General features: G+C 50.3%; 1 protein-coding gene across 1 annotated transcript in view; it reads left to right on the top strand.

The window, feature by feature from the left end:
- Positions 1 to 15,188, top strand: part of GRHL3 (grainyhead like transcription factor 3) — a 33,800-nt gene that overhangs the window by 4,677 nt on the left and 13,935 nt on the right. The window contains exons 2-8 of the mRNA XM_006924426.1: positions 7,194 to 7,380; positions 9,943 to 10,004; positions 11,072 to 11,417; positions 11,655 to 11,728; positions 12,206 to 12,359; positions 12,593 to 12,704; positions 14,107 to 14,201. Coding sequence (XP_006924488.1) covers positions 7,194 to 7,380; positions 9,943 to 10,004; positions 11,072 to 11,417; positions 11,655 to 11,728; positions 12,206 to 12,359; positions 12,593 to 12,704; positions 14,107 to 14,201 — 1,030 coding nt within the window. The remainder of the gene's footprint in view (positions 1 to 7,193; positions 7,381 to 9,942; positions 10,005 to 11,071; positions 11,418 to 11,654; positions 11,729 to 12,205; positions 12,360 to 12,592; positions 12,705 to 14,106; positions 14,202 to 15,188) is intronic.

Genomic DNA, 15,188 nt, shown 5'->3' with positions numbered 1-15,188 from the left:
GCAGAAACTGTGGTATTTACCTTTGTGTCCTAGTACCCAGCACAGCACCTGTTATAGAGTAACCCTCAGTGAATGTTTGTGGGGTGAATCAGTGAGCGAATGAATGAAAGGATATGGATATGGCGTGCTGGGTTTAGAGGTGGGTTTCAGCTTCTTTCACTACTTAATTGAACAATAGAGAAAAAAATAATTTGACAGGAAACCAAGAATAGAGCATGAAAGAAAAATTGCCATAGAAAAAATGAGTTTCAAGGGAAAGTGAGTTTCTGGTATAATTAGAAAATAGCACATAATTAATTTACATGCAACTAAAAGCATCGGCTGGAGCCTGACTGCCCTCAACTTGCCCACCTGGATCCCAATGATAACGAAGCTGGCAGTGCTTGCCCCTCTTATCTGGGAATCTCCAAGCATCGGGTCTCCTGCCGAGGAAGAGATGTCCCATTTACAGATGGGAGAAAGTGAGGCTGTGAGTTTTCGTGCAATTTCCTGGGGGCTAACCCCATAAAATGAGTATTAGTAATAATAATAATAGTTCACGTTATTATGTGCTGGCACTATGCTGATTACCTTACTGCATTATCTCATTGCATTTTCCAGCAGTAATACCTCATAGAGTTGTTGTGAAGATTAAATAAAACAATGACTAGAAATCGTTGAGCCAGCACCTGGCACTTGTAAGCCCTCAACGAACAGTAGTTGTCATAATAATTCGGTGAGGTTAGTACTCCCAACTTACCCCATTTTACAGGTAGAAAAAAAAAAACTGAGGCAAAAAGAGGTCAAGTTGCACAAAGTCACACAGCTAAAGTAGCAGAGCTGTGTAGCTCTTGGGCCCACCCCATAACCGTGAGTTCATGCCACCGCATTCAAACTGGAGTCACTGCATAGCCATCCCCTCTGCTCCTGCGTTTCCCCACCGAAGCCCCCAAACGAGCCCCCAGCATGTGACAAGGCACATTTCACAACCTGTGCATCCAGAAACCAGATAGGCCACTGGTAAGCACGAGAACCCTTGAGCACTCCTGTCGTACCCAGGGAACACCCTGCATGGGGTTGACTGAAAAATGAATCCTCCGTGAGCATTGTGGCAGGGCCTCCCTCTGGGTAACTGGTGAGCGTGATTGATCACTACTAATGAGGCTGGGTGGCTCACGACAGGGTTTGGCAAGTCATTGGGTGTATCCAGGTGTCGACACCCAGCTGAGGCGGCCCCTGGAACTCTAACCTCCTCAGGCTGGAGAACAGTGGGACCCAGCTTGATGGATCCGCCCTGTGACAGACACCTCCTTTGCTGGGGCTTGAGACCACCCCCTTAATGGTGAGTTCTCTTCCCCCATTTGCAAAATTAAGAGTCCTGATTTTTCTGTCTCTGAATCATTGAGATGCCTTTGAGATAGGGCTGTGATTGAACTAAGTACTAGATAGGAAGCTAAGAGGCAGTGAGTCCCAATCCTGTTATATGCTGCCTGTCCTTAGGCAAGTCACACTTCTCTGAGAGATTTCTAAGGTCTCTTTGCCCCTAAATAGCTAGGATTCTAACAAAAGGAAAGAAACCAAAAGCCTTCAACTAAGGGCTGAGACACATTTACTTAGTCGCATTGGGAGTTTTAAGTGTCTCAGCCAGAAGGCAGTGGGCATTTAGAGTCCAAAGGGACCTGTTGGGATGAAACTCCACTTTATCACTCTAGGGTTCTTCCCATACCGATGCCTAGAATGATGCGTGTTGGAGTCAGGAGGCTGAGTCTGACTGGGCATGGAGCAACTGGTACCACGCCCTCCCGTGCTGTGAGCCCAGAATGAACTGCTGGGGAAAGGCCTTACCCACACTAGAGTCTCTCTGCCTGGGCAGTTTGCACACCTCGATCACAGGGTAGGGACAAGAGGCCTCAGGAAGTGAGACCTATCACGTAGATGCCCGAGCTCCTGTCTCTTTAATCTTGTATCCAACTCTCTCCCAGAGAAGAAGCCAGACCAGAGAGGCTCTGAGGAAGCAGCCTTGTGAAAGTTCTTGATGCTGGAAGCTAGAGACCTCTGTTCCAGGCTTGATGCTATAAGATACCAGCTGGGCTGCCTTAAGCAAGGCAGTGGCCCTCTCTGTGGCTCAGTTTTTCCTGCAATCAAATGGGGATAGTCATCCCTTCCCTCCCTAACTTACAGGGGCGTTGCAGGATCAGAGATGATGACAAATGTATGAGAAGCATGTTGAAAAATAAAACACAGTATGCAAATGTGAGGGATTAACAAATCTTGGAGTTGATTTCCTCCTGAGTGGGCTGGCCTTCCGTGAAACAAGACAACATATGTAAAGCACCTGGCTCACATCTGGCACACAGTAGGCGGACAAGCTCTAAGAGCTGTCCCAGGCTTATGCCTTTGATCTTGCCTTCCCTCTCATCTGGAAGGTCCAAGGTCCCCGCCACCCACCTTTATGTTCCCTTTTCCGCTCTTGCCTATTTCTCAACCAACGTCCAGTCACTCCTCAGAGTTCAGGGAGTCAGAAGTCTTCCTACTTCTTTTCCTTCACAGCTTTCTTTTCCTATCAGATGTGAGCTGTTGGTTTGTTTTCATGGTCACATCTGTCTTGCTGCTGCTAAAATGCCACACTATTTGACAGCAGAAATGACTTTATTGTCTTGTTCACTTAGGATGAGGCCAGGCACGTAGTAGTAGCTTGATAAATATTTGTTAAAATGAGGGATGGATGCTACCCAGATTTATTGATGTTTTTCCTCTCTTCTACATCCCTTCTTGGAAACTCGTGATTTTATGGGAAAGTGACTAGTCACAGAGTTAGTTACCAGGCCAGATCCCAGGAGGCCTGGCTTCATAACTCATTGGTCAGTCTCCTGGAACAAGTCACCTAACGTCTCTGCTGTTTATTTCCTGGTCTGTAAAGTAGAGATAATAACACATCGTGTATGTTGGGAGGCTCCACGAGATAATGAATGTGAAAGTCAAGGCAAGGGGTTATTACATGTCTCTTTTGTTTTTCACACAGAACCTGGTCACAGACAGGAGACTTGGGGAGGATGTTAATTTAAGAACCTCAGGCTGAGTCTCCCCTTTACTCTCATTTGGGGGTTCTGAGATGATGATGGTCATGATGATGATGATGGTGGTGACGATGGCTATTATTTACTGAGCAATTATTCTCTGGCAGGCTCTAGGCTAAGCACATTTCCTACATTAATGTACATAATTCTCCTAACAACCTATGAAATTAAGCCCTGCTCTAAAGTAGCCAGTCCTGGTGACTCCATCACATGACTGTGTTCTAATCTTCTTCACAGCACTTATCACTGACTAAAATTAACTTATTTACCTACTTGTTATGGTCTGTCTTCCCCAATTAGACTGTAAGTTCCGTGGGAGCAGAGCTTTATCTGTCTTGTTCTTGGCTGATTCCCCAGTGCCCGACTGGCACACAGAAGAGACTCAATAGACTCATTTAACAGATGAAAAAATAGGCTCCGAGGAGCTAAGTGCCTTAGGCAAGAACACACAGTTACTTGGGTCTGTCAGGCTATGGCTCTGGTGCTACTTCCTGTCATGGCGCCATAGGTTCTTCTGTGCTGTGCCCTGGTGGAGAGCTGATGTCGAGAAGGTCGCCCAGGGCCAGGTGTTCTCCCGTCTCCTCCACCCCTTTCCCCTTTACCTTCTGATGGCTGAGCATGTCCGCCTTGGACAGGGACACCAACAGAGAGTTTGTGGAGGCCCCGGCGAAGATGCCCACACAGGATGGGAGTCACCCAGTTCCCCCTCTTTGTTCTGGCTGTGTCACTCATGAGTGAAGGGCTCACTCCTTCTTGGAACCCTTTTCATATCTCTTACCCACTGGGCCGTCACCCTCAACTCCAACCTTTAAGAGAACGGAGAGTCAAAAGTTCTTGGATTTCAGGATTTGGCACCTAAGTCAATGGTAACTTTAACCATAGTCAAGATTTTCTAAAAGCCAATGCTTAGTCTTGGAATATAAAGTTGGCTGGCAGCGTGAGCAGGCATTGGGACCAGGACACTACAGCTCCCGGTTCCTGGCCAGAAACTCTTCCAGTCACCTTGGCTTCTCATTCAGTCGCTCCTGCCTTGTGTGGGTGGGAAACCCCCTTTTATCTTGCAGCAGAGGGTTGGTTCGATGTATTCCAGAGCACAGGAATTTCCAGATTAGGAAAGACATCTAGAGAGGAGAGACTAGTGTGGGGCTGAGGGCTGCATCTTGAAGTCCAGCAGGGCCCGGTTCAAGTTAGCCTCTACCACTTACCAGCTGAATGGCCTATTACCTGTTTGGTAATATTACCTATTCGGGTCTCTATTTTCCTGATACTAATATTTCAGGGCTATTGTGCAGAGTAGACGAGATGACACAGAAAAACAGTTGGCATACTAGCTGCTTACGGTAAATGCTTAAGACATGGCAGCTGCCGTGTAGCAAGGAATCAGACTTTGGGATCCCAACAGAGTGAACTGGGGACCCCTGAAGCCCAGAAAAGTGTTCCAGGTGAACGAAAAACTGTCTGTTCTTTTGTTTTTGATGTGACTTTTTCAATGTCTCTTGAAATTTAATTTTTAAATAGAGCAAGATAACTGATAGCTCGTCGAAGCTGATAATGGTCATTCCACCAGAGTCAGCAAAATGGGGCTCTAGGCACAGACCTGCCACTGACTTGCAAGGTGACCATGTCTTGTACTACTTTGTAACCCCTCGATGTCTAGCTCCAAGCCAGGCCTGGAGCATAAGGATGGTTCACATGTATTAAGCACTTGTTACGTGCCAGGGACAATTCTAAGCATTTTTCATGTAGTGATGCAGTCAGTCCTTAGAATCCTACCTGGTGGGTGCTTTTATTAGACTCATTTTGCCAATGAGGAGCACTGATAAGCACTGGGAGTCCCAGCTGACTGAGCTGGTGGGGTCTACCAGGCTTCTCCCAGTTTCTCTCATGCCCCCTTAGTTTGGGAGTGCCCTTTCGCCTGGGGCTGGGAGGGGTGAGGACAGCCACCCTGGGTTTGCTCCGTAAGTTCCTCTAACCTCAGGCCCAGGAGGCACCTAGGAGGGGCCTCTTCTCATCTCTCCATCTTGAGGCCCTTGATTTATTACAGCAGAAACTCGGGGTGTGCCTCCCTCCCCTCTCCATGCCCCTGGAGCAGGAAGGTTTCTGTCATTTCTCTTTTCTGTGTGACAGTTCCCTCTCCCTCCCTGCCTCTCAGAGCCCAGTGCCCTGAACTCTGGGGCCCAGTGGGATGGGAGACACTATGCCCTGGATGAAGCCCCTGGGAGAGCTGCTGCCCCTGGCCGCCTGGGTGTGTCCCGGCTGCTGTCCCCGCCTGTGTCTGAGAAGGTAGGCCTGAGCTGCGGGGCAGCAGGAAGGCACTTCCTGTGACACGATTTGCCCACTGCACAGTCTGCCACAGCGCCCGAAGTTCTACCGCTAGCGCGGTTTCCTGCTGTGGTGAGCGTTGCCCTCCTGCATCACAGTAAAGCGGCGTGGCCTTGTGGGAAGTGTGCGGCTTTGGTACTAGACAAGCCTGGGATTAAATCCGGGATGTGTCGTGGACTAGCTGGGTCACCTTGAGCATTTTCTTATCCTCTCCAAGTCTCAGGTTTCTTCACCTATAAAATGAAGCAGGTATCCTTACCTTGTAGTGTTCTTGTAAGGAGCAGAGGTAATGAATGGAGAGCATTCATACATATTCAGTAAATGGCGGCCAGCATTGTTCTCACGTTCCTAACTTGAGTGAGTCAGTCAGGTGCACCTAGAAAAGAGGGCATCTGGGTACCAAGTGCCCACTTCATCTCTAGGGCTCTTTTCCCAGCTTGACCATCCCCATCTTCTCACTTATCACCATCCTTCATATACTCTTTGCTCTAAAATTAACACAACCAGAACTTGCCCACCTCTGTGCCTGTGCTCACAAATAAGTATGTTCTAGACAAGTGATTCTCAAAGTGTGGTCCCCAAGTTACCAGCATCAGCATCACCAGGGAACTTGTTAGAAATGCAAATCCTCAGCCACCCCAAACCTAGTGAATCAGAAACTCTAAGTGTGGCACCCAGAGATCTGTGTTTTAACAAGCCTTCCAGGTCATTCTGCTGCAGCTTAAAGCTTGAGAACGCTATTCTGTATCGCAGCGTCATCCTGCTGGAGCTTGAATCCCCTCTGGGCCAGGAGCTTGGGCTACTGCCTTAACTTCTCTGAGCTTCAGATTCCTCACCTATGAAATAGGAATAATTGTAGTATCTGCCTTATAAGGTTGTTATGAGGATTAAATGAGACAATCCATGAAAAGTGATTAGCTCGGTGTATAAAACATGGTTAGTGCTCAAAAAGATTAGGTATTATTTTTATCATCATCATTATACTGTATTATGCCCCTATCCCTGTCCACCACCCCCCACACATTTCTGAGTGATATAATCCTCAAGGCTGAGTGTCCCCAACTAAAATGGATGCCTCCTCCAAAAAGCTTTTCCTGGTCTCTTCCCTTTGAGCCCATGTGGCTTGACTTGGGCCACTTGCCTTGCGTTTGTCCAAGTTCTCAGCACAGTGCCCAATTCCTGCTTGCCTTTGTAGCATTCCACTCCAGTTTCTGGCGTCTGAGCAGCTGCTCAGGTGCTCCGTGATTCATGTTGGTCTGAAATGCTGTTTCCCAGGACCAGATTCCGCCTAGGGGGTTCCCCACCCTGCTTTCTCTCTTGGCAGACTCTATCCCTCTGTCCCTGACTCAAAATGATCTCCAGCTTTCTGTGTCTTTCACGGTCTTGAGGAGAACTTCAGAAGAACTCCTGCTGGGTTGTCTGGAGATTTTATTCTTCGTATTTGTCATTGTTATTTCCCATCCTTGTTCCAGTAATTCCCCTTGAATATGTCTCTACTATGGAAGGATTTTACTGAACTCAATCTCTCTGAAGCCTTGCAAGGCTGAAATTGCGCTTCTCATGTTGTGAATGAGGGAACTGAGGCCCCAGTTCTATAGCTTCTCCATGGCTACTTTCGGTATTGACCCGAAGCATCTAGTTCCAGAGTGTGGGTGCATTCTCCTGCTCCCAAGCTGCTGCTCAAGGTGGTAGAAGAAGCAGTTTCAAGTTTTCAAGGCTGGTTACTCTGAATTCCTGGGCATTGGCCTGGGGCTGGCCATTCATGGACCTTTCCCTGGGACAGCCTAACATTGACCCTCCTCGCTTGCCTTCCAGTTTCAGGTCTGTGAGGCTACTCAAGAATGACTCAGTCAACTTCCAGAAGTTCCCCTATACCAATGAGGATGAGGCCTGGAAGACCTACCTGGAAAACCCGTTGACAGCTGCCACGAAGGCCATGATGAGAGTCAATGGGGATGATGACAGCGTCGCAGCTCTGAGCTTCCTCTATGATTACTACATGGTACGTTCGCCACCTCCGGGTGGGACCCACTCTGACCGAATGTGTGCCTTGCCTTCGCTTTCACGTCTCATGGCTCAGCAGCCCATCATAACCACTTCCAGCCCACCATGTTCATTCTCATCGCTGGGCCTTTGCACGTGCTGTTACCCCTGCCTGGCACTCTCTCCTTCCCCCTGGCTAAACCCTACTCTCAGCTTTGGGCTTCAGCATCAAGGTCACCCTCATTCATTCACTGAGATGGGGGTAGGCTTTCTTGGGTCTCCCATTCTGTGGCTCCTCGGGGTACCCTCAGTAACTGCCATCATCATCATCAACTCTGTCTTTAGAAACTCGCTATTTGTGCATTTATTTCTTCATCTCCCCCATGAGACTGAGCTCCTGGAGGGTAGAAACCATGTCACGATCATTACTGAATCCCCAGCATCCATGCTGCCTGCCACACAGTGCTTATTACATATTGATTGAATGGATCAATGTCTCGGCCACACTCAGTCCATCTCAGCAACACCCACATCTTCTTCCCGGCCCTGGCCTTTAGATCCTTCCGGTTGCCCTATCAGCCCCATCCACCTTTACGAACGCCCTCACCTAGAACGTGCCTTCTGCTCTTGAACCCATTGCCTTCCTCCAGGACCCTTCCCAAGACCCACCTTCTCTTGGAAGCCATCCTGCCACATCACATCTTTCTCTCCTGTCTTCCCATCCTTCATACCCTTGCTGCCATTATATGCATCGTAACACCTTCTGACAGACTATCTTTTCTTATTCTCTAATCGTTTCCAGGGCCTCGGCCCCCACATAACTGACTCCGGGAGATTGTCAGTTACTGAGAACAGGAACTAGGCCTTCCCATATCTGATAAGTGGGCTTGAACCAGTCAGAAATCACAGATACATAACACGTATGACAACACCGCGCCCCCCCGCCCCTTGCCCTGCCACACACACACACATCAGTGCCTATTCCAGAGTTGCTAGAGGATTACGGCCTGCATAGCCAGCATTCTCACTGAGACTACATGAGGCCACAGAAATCTTTTTCAGCCCATACTCTAGGTAGCCCCTAACCATTTGTCTGAATTGTCACGTGACAACAAACTTTCTTGCTATCCCTGGACTGGACAATTACTCCAAGAGACTTTCCTAGATTTGAGGATGGGGGACATGAATAGCTAAATGTTGAGATAAATGGCTCTGAACTTGAAGATTTAAAGCCACCTTATGAATAAGTCCTCAAATTCGCTGGCCCAAGAAGAATTTTGTCAACCCTCCTATAAGAAAGAAAGCAAACTGAGTACATTTAGAGACTAAGGCGAGTAAGTGGTCCCAGATATGAGAAGGCCCCAAATTATCTCTTTGGCTTCAGTTCTCATCCTGGAGTAGAGCGGTTGGTTACCCTACCTAACCTCCTCTCCAGCAGACCAGTAGCATCCTGATAGCATTGGGCTCAGGCTGATGGAAAAGAAATTTGAATTGGCTGCCTCAGCTTGGGGACGTGGTAGGAGCCTGAATTCTAGGTCTGGGTTTAAATACCAGCCTGGGATTTACAGCTTAAAGTTGGGCCATAAAATAAAATCCAGCACCATCTTTCATGGTTAAGAAGCCATTCCCAGGGCCAGAATGGTGGGGCTAGGCTCTGAAGGTGACACCTGTAGTGAAATACAGTGTCCCAATGAGATACAGCCCCTTCCCACTCCGGCACACTCTGGATTCAGAGCTGCCCCATGGATAGTAAGGACACGGTCTAACGGTGTGGAAAGGGCACCAAGGTGGGAGCTTGAGACCTAGAACTGCGGCCAACTGGCAATGTGGCTTTAGGCAATGTAGTCCTGAAGGTGACCACTTACTGTTTCTTACTGTGTCAGATGCCTAACTTCCTACTCTCCCATTGGGTGCTAGAGTCACTAGACTGGGTTGGAGATCAGGTTCTGGCTTTATTAGCCTTAGGGAGAAATGACCTGGATGCTCTAAGATGCAACAATATTATAATTCTAATCACAAAAGGTAACATTATGTAGTACTCCCCCTTGCTAGATGCTAGTCTAAGCGTTCACGTCAGTCCCTGAGGTTGGTGTTACTATTATTATCCATTTTACAGATGAGGACAATGAGTTATAAAGAGGTTAAGGGACTTGCCCAAGGTCACGCAGCCAGTACGTGGCAAATCTAGGAATCGAACCCAAGAAATCCGGATTCAGTGTCCATGTAGCTGTTGTATTCCCCCATTTGAAATACAGAGTAACTGAGTCTCAGAAAGGGGCAGTCATTTATCCAAAGTCACAAAGCGCTTTTAAGTGGTAAAGCTAGGACTTAAACCGAACCTGCCTGACTCCACATTCCGTAATTCCTAACTGCTAATCTTGGGATACTTCTCCCACTTGCTAACCTGGGGCTCGGACTACATGATCGCTAGAGCGCCTGGCAACTTGAAGTACTGGCGATTTTCTCCCAGTGTCCAAGCTTGCTCCCCTGCCTGGCCAAGTCTGCAGGAGGGGGTCGAGGTCCCTAACAGCCAGATCTTACGGAAGAGCCATGTGTAAACCCGTTTTTCCTCTCCTCTCAGGGCCCCAAGGAGAAGCGGATACTGTCCTCCAGCACCGGGGGCCGGAACGACCAAGGAAAGAGGTGAGGCTTGCCCACGCCACCATCGCTGCCCCTCTGCCCTTCCCCACCTCCGCCTCCAGCTCCAGTCTCTTAGCCACTGGGCACAGAAGGCACAGTGCCTATGGCCCACAGTATTTTTAGGGGCCCACAACACTTCAAAGCCACAGTGGTTGAGAAGCTCCAAAGGCAGCTGTTCCCCAAACTCCCCTCCCTGCAGCCTCCTGGGTCAGCAGACCTGGGCTCCCATACTTCCTTCCCTTGGCTCTCTGGGCCTCTGCCTGCCAGTGCTGCCTCCAGGCAGTGAAGTTCCTTTCCTTGTAAAAAGCAGCCCCGGCGATGCTCATGGCTAATTGGCCACAGGAAGGACCCTGCCCTCGACCTCCACATTCTCCTTTCCCATCTCTGCCACCGCGTAGGGCCTCTGCTGGGACACCTGGGCTCCTCTCTGCCTTCCTGAAAATCCAGTCGGCTAAGGCAGGCTTTGCGGCCCTTGTGGCTGGCTCAGGGACCATCCGCTGCTAGGACCAATGGGTGTGGTGAATGGGGACTGCTCTCCAAATGAACTTTTAAACATCTTGTTAGCTTTTCTGATTATGAAAGTAATCCCTGCTCTTTGTAAAATATTCAGACTCTATAGAAACGTGAAAAGTCCTATAATTTTATTCCTCTGCCTGCCTTAAAGGTTGGAGTATATCCTTCCAGGCCTTTTTCTCAACATACATTAACTGTACTCACAGATACACTAGTGCACACACACCCGAGAGATGACGCAATGCAGTTGTTTTAAAGTGGGGGCATTTGACACCAGCTGAGAAATAAATGAACTTTCAGTTTTTAAAATGACCAAGCACTGTAATGGATAAAGCAACCCTGAGCCTGTGCTTGGTTTCATTTTTGACACCCTCCTCCCTGCTCATCCCTGTGACAAATCGGTCTGCTCTAGTATCTTGCTTCATGTGGGGGCCTAATTATGACATTGGATTAAAGGTTAGTGTGCCAGTGTGAGGATCACCCTCCAATCCAGCTGAGGCCCCTTCCCCTCGGAGAGAAGAGGAGCACTCACTTTGCCCTCCTCTCTCTCTCCCCAGGTACTACCATGGCATGGAATATGACATGGACCTCACCCCCCTTGAAAGTCCCACACACCTCATGAAATTCCTGACGGAGAACGTGTCTGGAACCCCAGAGTACCCAGATGTGCTCAAGAAGAGTAACCTGATGAGCTTGGAGGCGACCGTGCCCTCCCCGGGCAAGACAGCACCCCTCCCCGCAGGCCCCAGCAAGCTGGAAGCTGGTTCTGTGGACAGCTACCTGCTGCCCACCAGCGACGTGTATGATAACAGCTCCCTCAACTCCTTGTTTGAGAGCATTCATGGGGTGCCACCCACACAGCGTTGGCAGCCAGACAGCACCTTCAAAGACGACCCGCAGGAGGTGAGGGCCCATCCCACACCCCTCACAGCATCCCCGGATATGCGCATGTACGTTCAGAAGGAGAAAAGACAGTGCGTCAGAGCTTTGAGGTCCGTAGAGGAGAATCCTAGAGCTGAGGCAGAGATGCCATGTACTGTTGTCCAGGTTCAACCTGCACAGTTGTCTGCAGCAACCCTAGGCTGAGGCCCCAGCAGCCTGCGCATGGTCATTTATTCTTTGTATTGTGTTTCTCTACAGTCACTGCTCTTCCCAGATATCCTGAAAACATCCCCGGAACCTCCATGTCCAGAGGACTATCCCAGCCCCAAGAGGTAACTCAGCCCCTGCGAACCCTTGGCTACCTGGGCAGTGGGCAGGGGGCTACAGACAGAGCCTCATACTGTCCCCAGAGCAGGCGCAACCAACAAAAGAGGAAAATGAAGATATAGAAAAGGAAAGACATGAAGAGAATGATTTTCACATCCCTTTTCTGGTCTGTGCTGGGGAGCTCAGATCTCAGCCCCCTGTTAGAAATCCAAGGTCCTGTTGCCCCTAGTCTCCCGCTATGGCGTTGTCATCCCTCAGAGGTCTCTCTGATTTCCATTATTTATTATACAGCAGGATTGTAGCTCAACAAAGCCATGAAACAGAACTCCGAGAGTGTGGAAGCCGAGGGCCAGGGGAGCAGAGTGGATTTCCGAGGTCGCACCGCGCGTCCGCAGCGGAGCCTCAGGCCTCCTGTCCCACTGCCTTCTGGGACACTTTCGCCTGGGTGTCCAGCCTCACTGTTCTCTCCCTCCTCCCCGCAGCGACTTCGAGTACACCCTGGGCTCCCCCAAAGCCATTCACATCAAGTCGGGCGAGTCGCCCATGGCCTACCTCAACAAGGGCCAGTTCTACCCCGTCACCCTGCGGACCCCAGCAGGCGGCAAAGGCCTTGCCTTGTCCTCCAACAAAGTCAAGGTGCGTGGGGGGCCCTGGAGTGGCTTGGGAAGAGGGTAGGATGGTTGGGCCAGCCCTGCCTGCCAGGGACCCAGGGAGAGGCTTCTGATGGATAACTGCCCATAGCCATGGAGTGGGGGAAACTGAGGCAAAATAAAAAAGGTAGGGGCTACTGGACCCAGGCCTAAGGAAAGGACCCAGATAGCGGGGGGCCTTTCCCAAGGCTGGGGATACAGCGACCTCTGTGCTTGCAGAGCGTGGTGATGGTCGTCTTTGACAACGAGAAGGTCCCAGCAGAGCAGCTGCGGTTCTGGAAGCACTGGCACTCCCGGCAACCCACCGCCAAGCAGCGGGTCATCGACGTGGGTGAGAGCCCGCCCGGCCCGTCCCAGCCTCTCCCTCTCCCTCCGCTCCCCACCCTCTCTCTCTGCCCTTCCCCCCGCCACACACACACCCCAGTCAGGCCTTTCTTGCTGTGGCCCTTTTTCCCCAGCCCCCTGGGACCTCTGCAGAACAAAGTCTTAGTTTTGACCCCCGCTGCCTGCCTAGCCACTGTCTCCAGGTCAAACAGTGTGGGGTGTGCAGGGATTTGCAACTGTTGTCTGGAAACTGTGGCGACTTTTCTGTGTTGCTTTGGGGTAAACAGGGCCTTGGGGATCCCAGCTGTGGGATAAATAGGCCCCTGGGATACTGCCCTGCTTGTCCCCATCAGGGGGCTTAGCAGATTGAGACACAAATGCATCAGATAACAGTGATGGCTGGTGGCGATTTGGAAGGCTTGAGGCACAGCAATGGCCAGTTCTGCTTTGGGAGCTGGCACCCATGGGCTCTGTTAGCTAGGGGTCAGGGGGAAGCCCCTCTGTATGTGCCACCTTGTCCCTGTCCCAGGCCCTGAGATGGGAAGGAGGCACAGATCATACTCTGGTCTCCAGTTTCTGGCTCCTTCACTTGCTTCCTGGTCTGTGAACCCTTCTGAGCCTCAGTTTCTCCAACTGTCAAATGAAACGAGGCCAGCTGCCCTGTCTGCCTACGGTGCCATTTCTGCCTTGGAGCGATGTGCACTGGAGAGCATGATACAAATAGGGACGATTCAGTGACTTATCTGAGAGGCCAAAAAGCAGTGTTTAGAAGCCTGGGTTCAAGAGCCAGACAAAGCTAAGCCCCACTCCTTGCTCTGCCTTTTATTAGCTGTGTGACCCTGGGTAAGTGACCAAACTTCTCTGAGCTTTATTTTCCTTATGTGTAAGCTGAATATTCATAGCATCGTTTGTGAGGATTAGCTAGAGGCTTGCCTTATTGTACTGTTCTTAACGGTGGTAGAACTACCATTTGCTCAGTATTAGTAGTTCAATGTTAGTTCAATAGTTCGGTATTAGTAGTACTGGTACCACTATTTTTATTACTGCTATTACTACTGCTATTACTGCTATTACTACCACTACTACTATTGCTTTATCTGGGAGATCTCCTAAGCCACAATCCCAATGAAAAGTATAATCTCCACCCCAAAACGAGGAAGGCCCCGGCCTCGTTGGCAAAGTTAGAGATTCCGTCTGGGGTTTGGGCAAATCTGCTTTCTAGGCTGGGCCTCAGTTTCCCCACCTATAACCCAGGCACCATAACCAGTTTCCTCCCCGGATTAAAGCGTAGTCCTTGGGGAGAGTATGCAAATCCCTGCCAAGAATGGGGCCCAGCTCCGATAAGCCTCCTCCCAGCAGTGTCCCCAGATCCCTTCCCTCCTGACTCTCCCGATCTCCTGTGGTTTCAGCTGACTGCAAAGAGAACTTCAATACTGTGCAACACATTGAGGAGGTGGCCTATAATGCACTGTCCTTCATGTGGAATGTCAACGAGGAGGCCAAGGTCAGTGCTGGGGCCACGGCCATCCTGGGGCAAGGGCTGGCCTGCACCTAGGATCCTGTCGGCTACTCCAATGAAGGCACCAGTGGGGGAGGCATAACAGAGAGTGGGGGGGCAGCACAGGCTCTGAAGCCTGAAAGGCTGGGCCCACATCCCAGCTCTGTGACTTTGGACCAGTGCCTTGGCTGTATAGCTGGGGTGTAATCATAGCACCAACTGTTAGGATGAAGTGAAGATCAGGTGGGATAAGTGAAAAGGTAGCACACAGCCTGGCATGAAAGTGGTGGCTGTTGTTATTAATCCAATCCACCCCCTTACCAGATAGAAAAACTGAGCCTTCTGCACGGTCACACAGCAAACCGCTGATGACGCCAGGTTTCCTGACTTGCAGGCCTGAGCCAAGTGTTGCAGGAGAAATGCTTTGGAATCTGGTAGATGAGGGCTGAAATCCCAGTTACCTTGCTTTTGGAGCCCTTAGGAAGGGAACAGTAATCTGTCCCCGAGGGTTGTGGTGAAGATCCCACGAGATCATGCATGCCTGAGGCTGGCACAGTGCCAGACCCATCCGGGAGGCCTGATAAATGGAGCCTCTAATTTTTTTCACACAGGCAATTAAGCCACTTAGTGCTCAAGACCAACTTCGAACTTGCCGTGTGCTTCTGTGTCTCTCCGTGGCTTGGTTTTCTGCTTGGAGAGCTGGCATCGTGGCAAGGGCACTAGTCTGAGAGCTGGGGGCTGGGTGACCTTGGGCCTGTCTCTTCCTCTCCCTGGGCCAGGCTCACCCTGTCAGACAGTGTTGGGTCCCACTCAAGTCTGGCGGGACAGGCTGGGGAGCTAATCCCTGTCTCGGGGCCTGCCTCATGGGGCCTGTCCAGGGGGACTAGAGAAAATGGAGGTGAGGGGCTCTGAAAACACAAAGGGAGGGATTATTATTATTCAAACAGATGCCAGGGGCTAGAGGAGGAGCTGGGGCCTCCGGTGCAGGAAGGT

Source organism: Pteropus alecto, unplaced genomic scaffold (genome assembly GCF_000325575.1).
Source record: "Pteropus alecto unplaced genomic scaffold, ASM32557v1 scaffold39, whole genome shotgun sequence".
NCBI lineage: Eukaryota > Metazoa > Chordata > Mammalia > Chiroptera > Pteropodidae > Pteropus > Pteropus alecto.
This window is presented reverse-complemented; position numbering and strand designations above follow the sequence as displayed.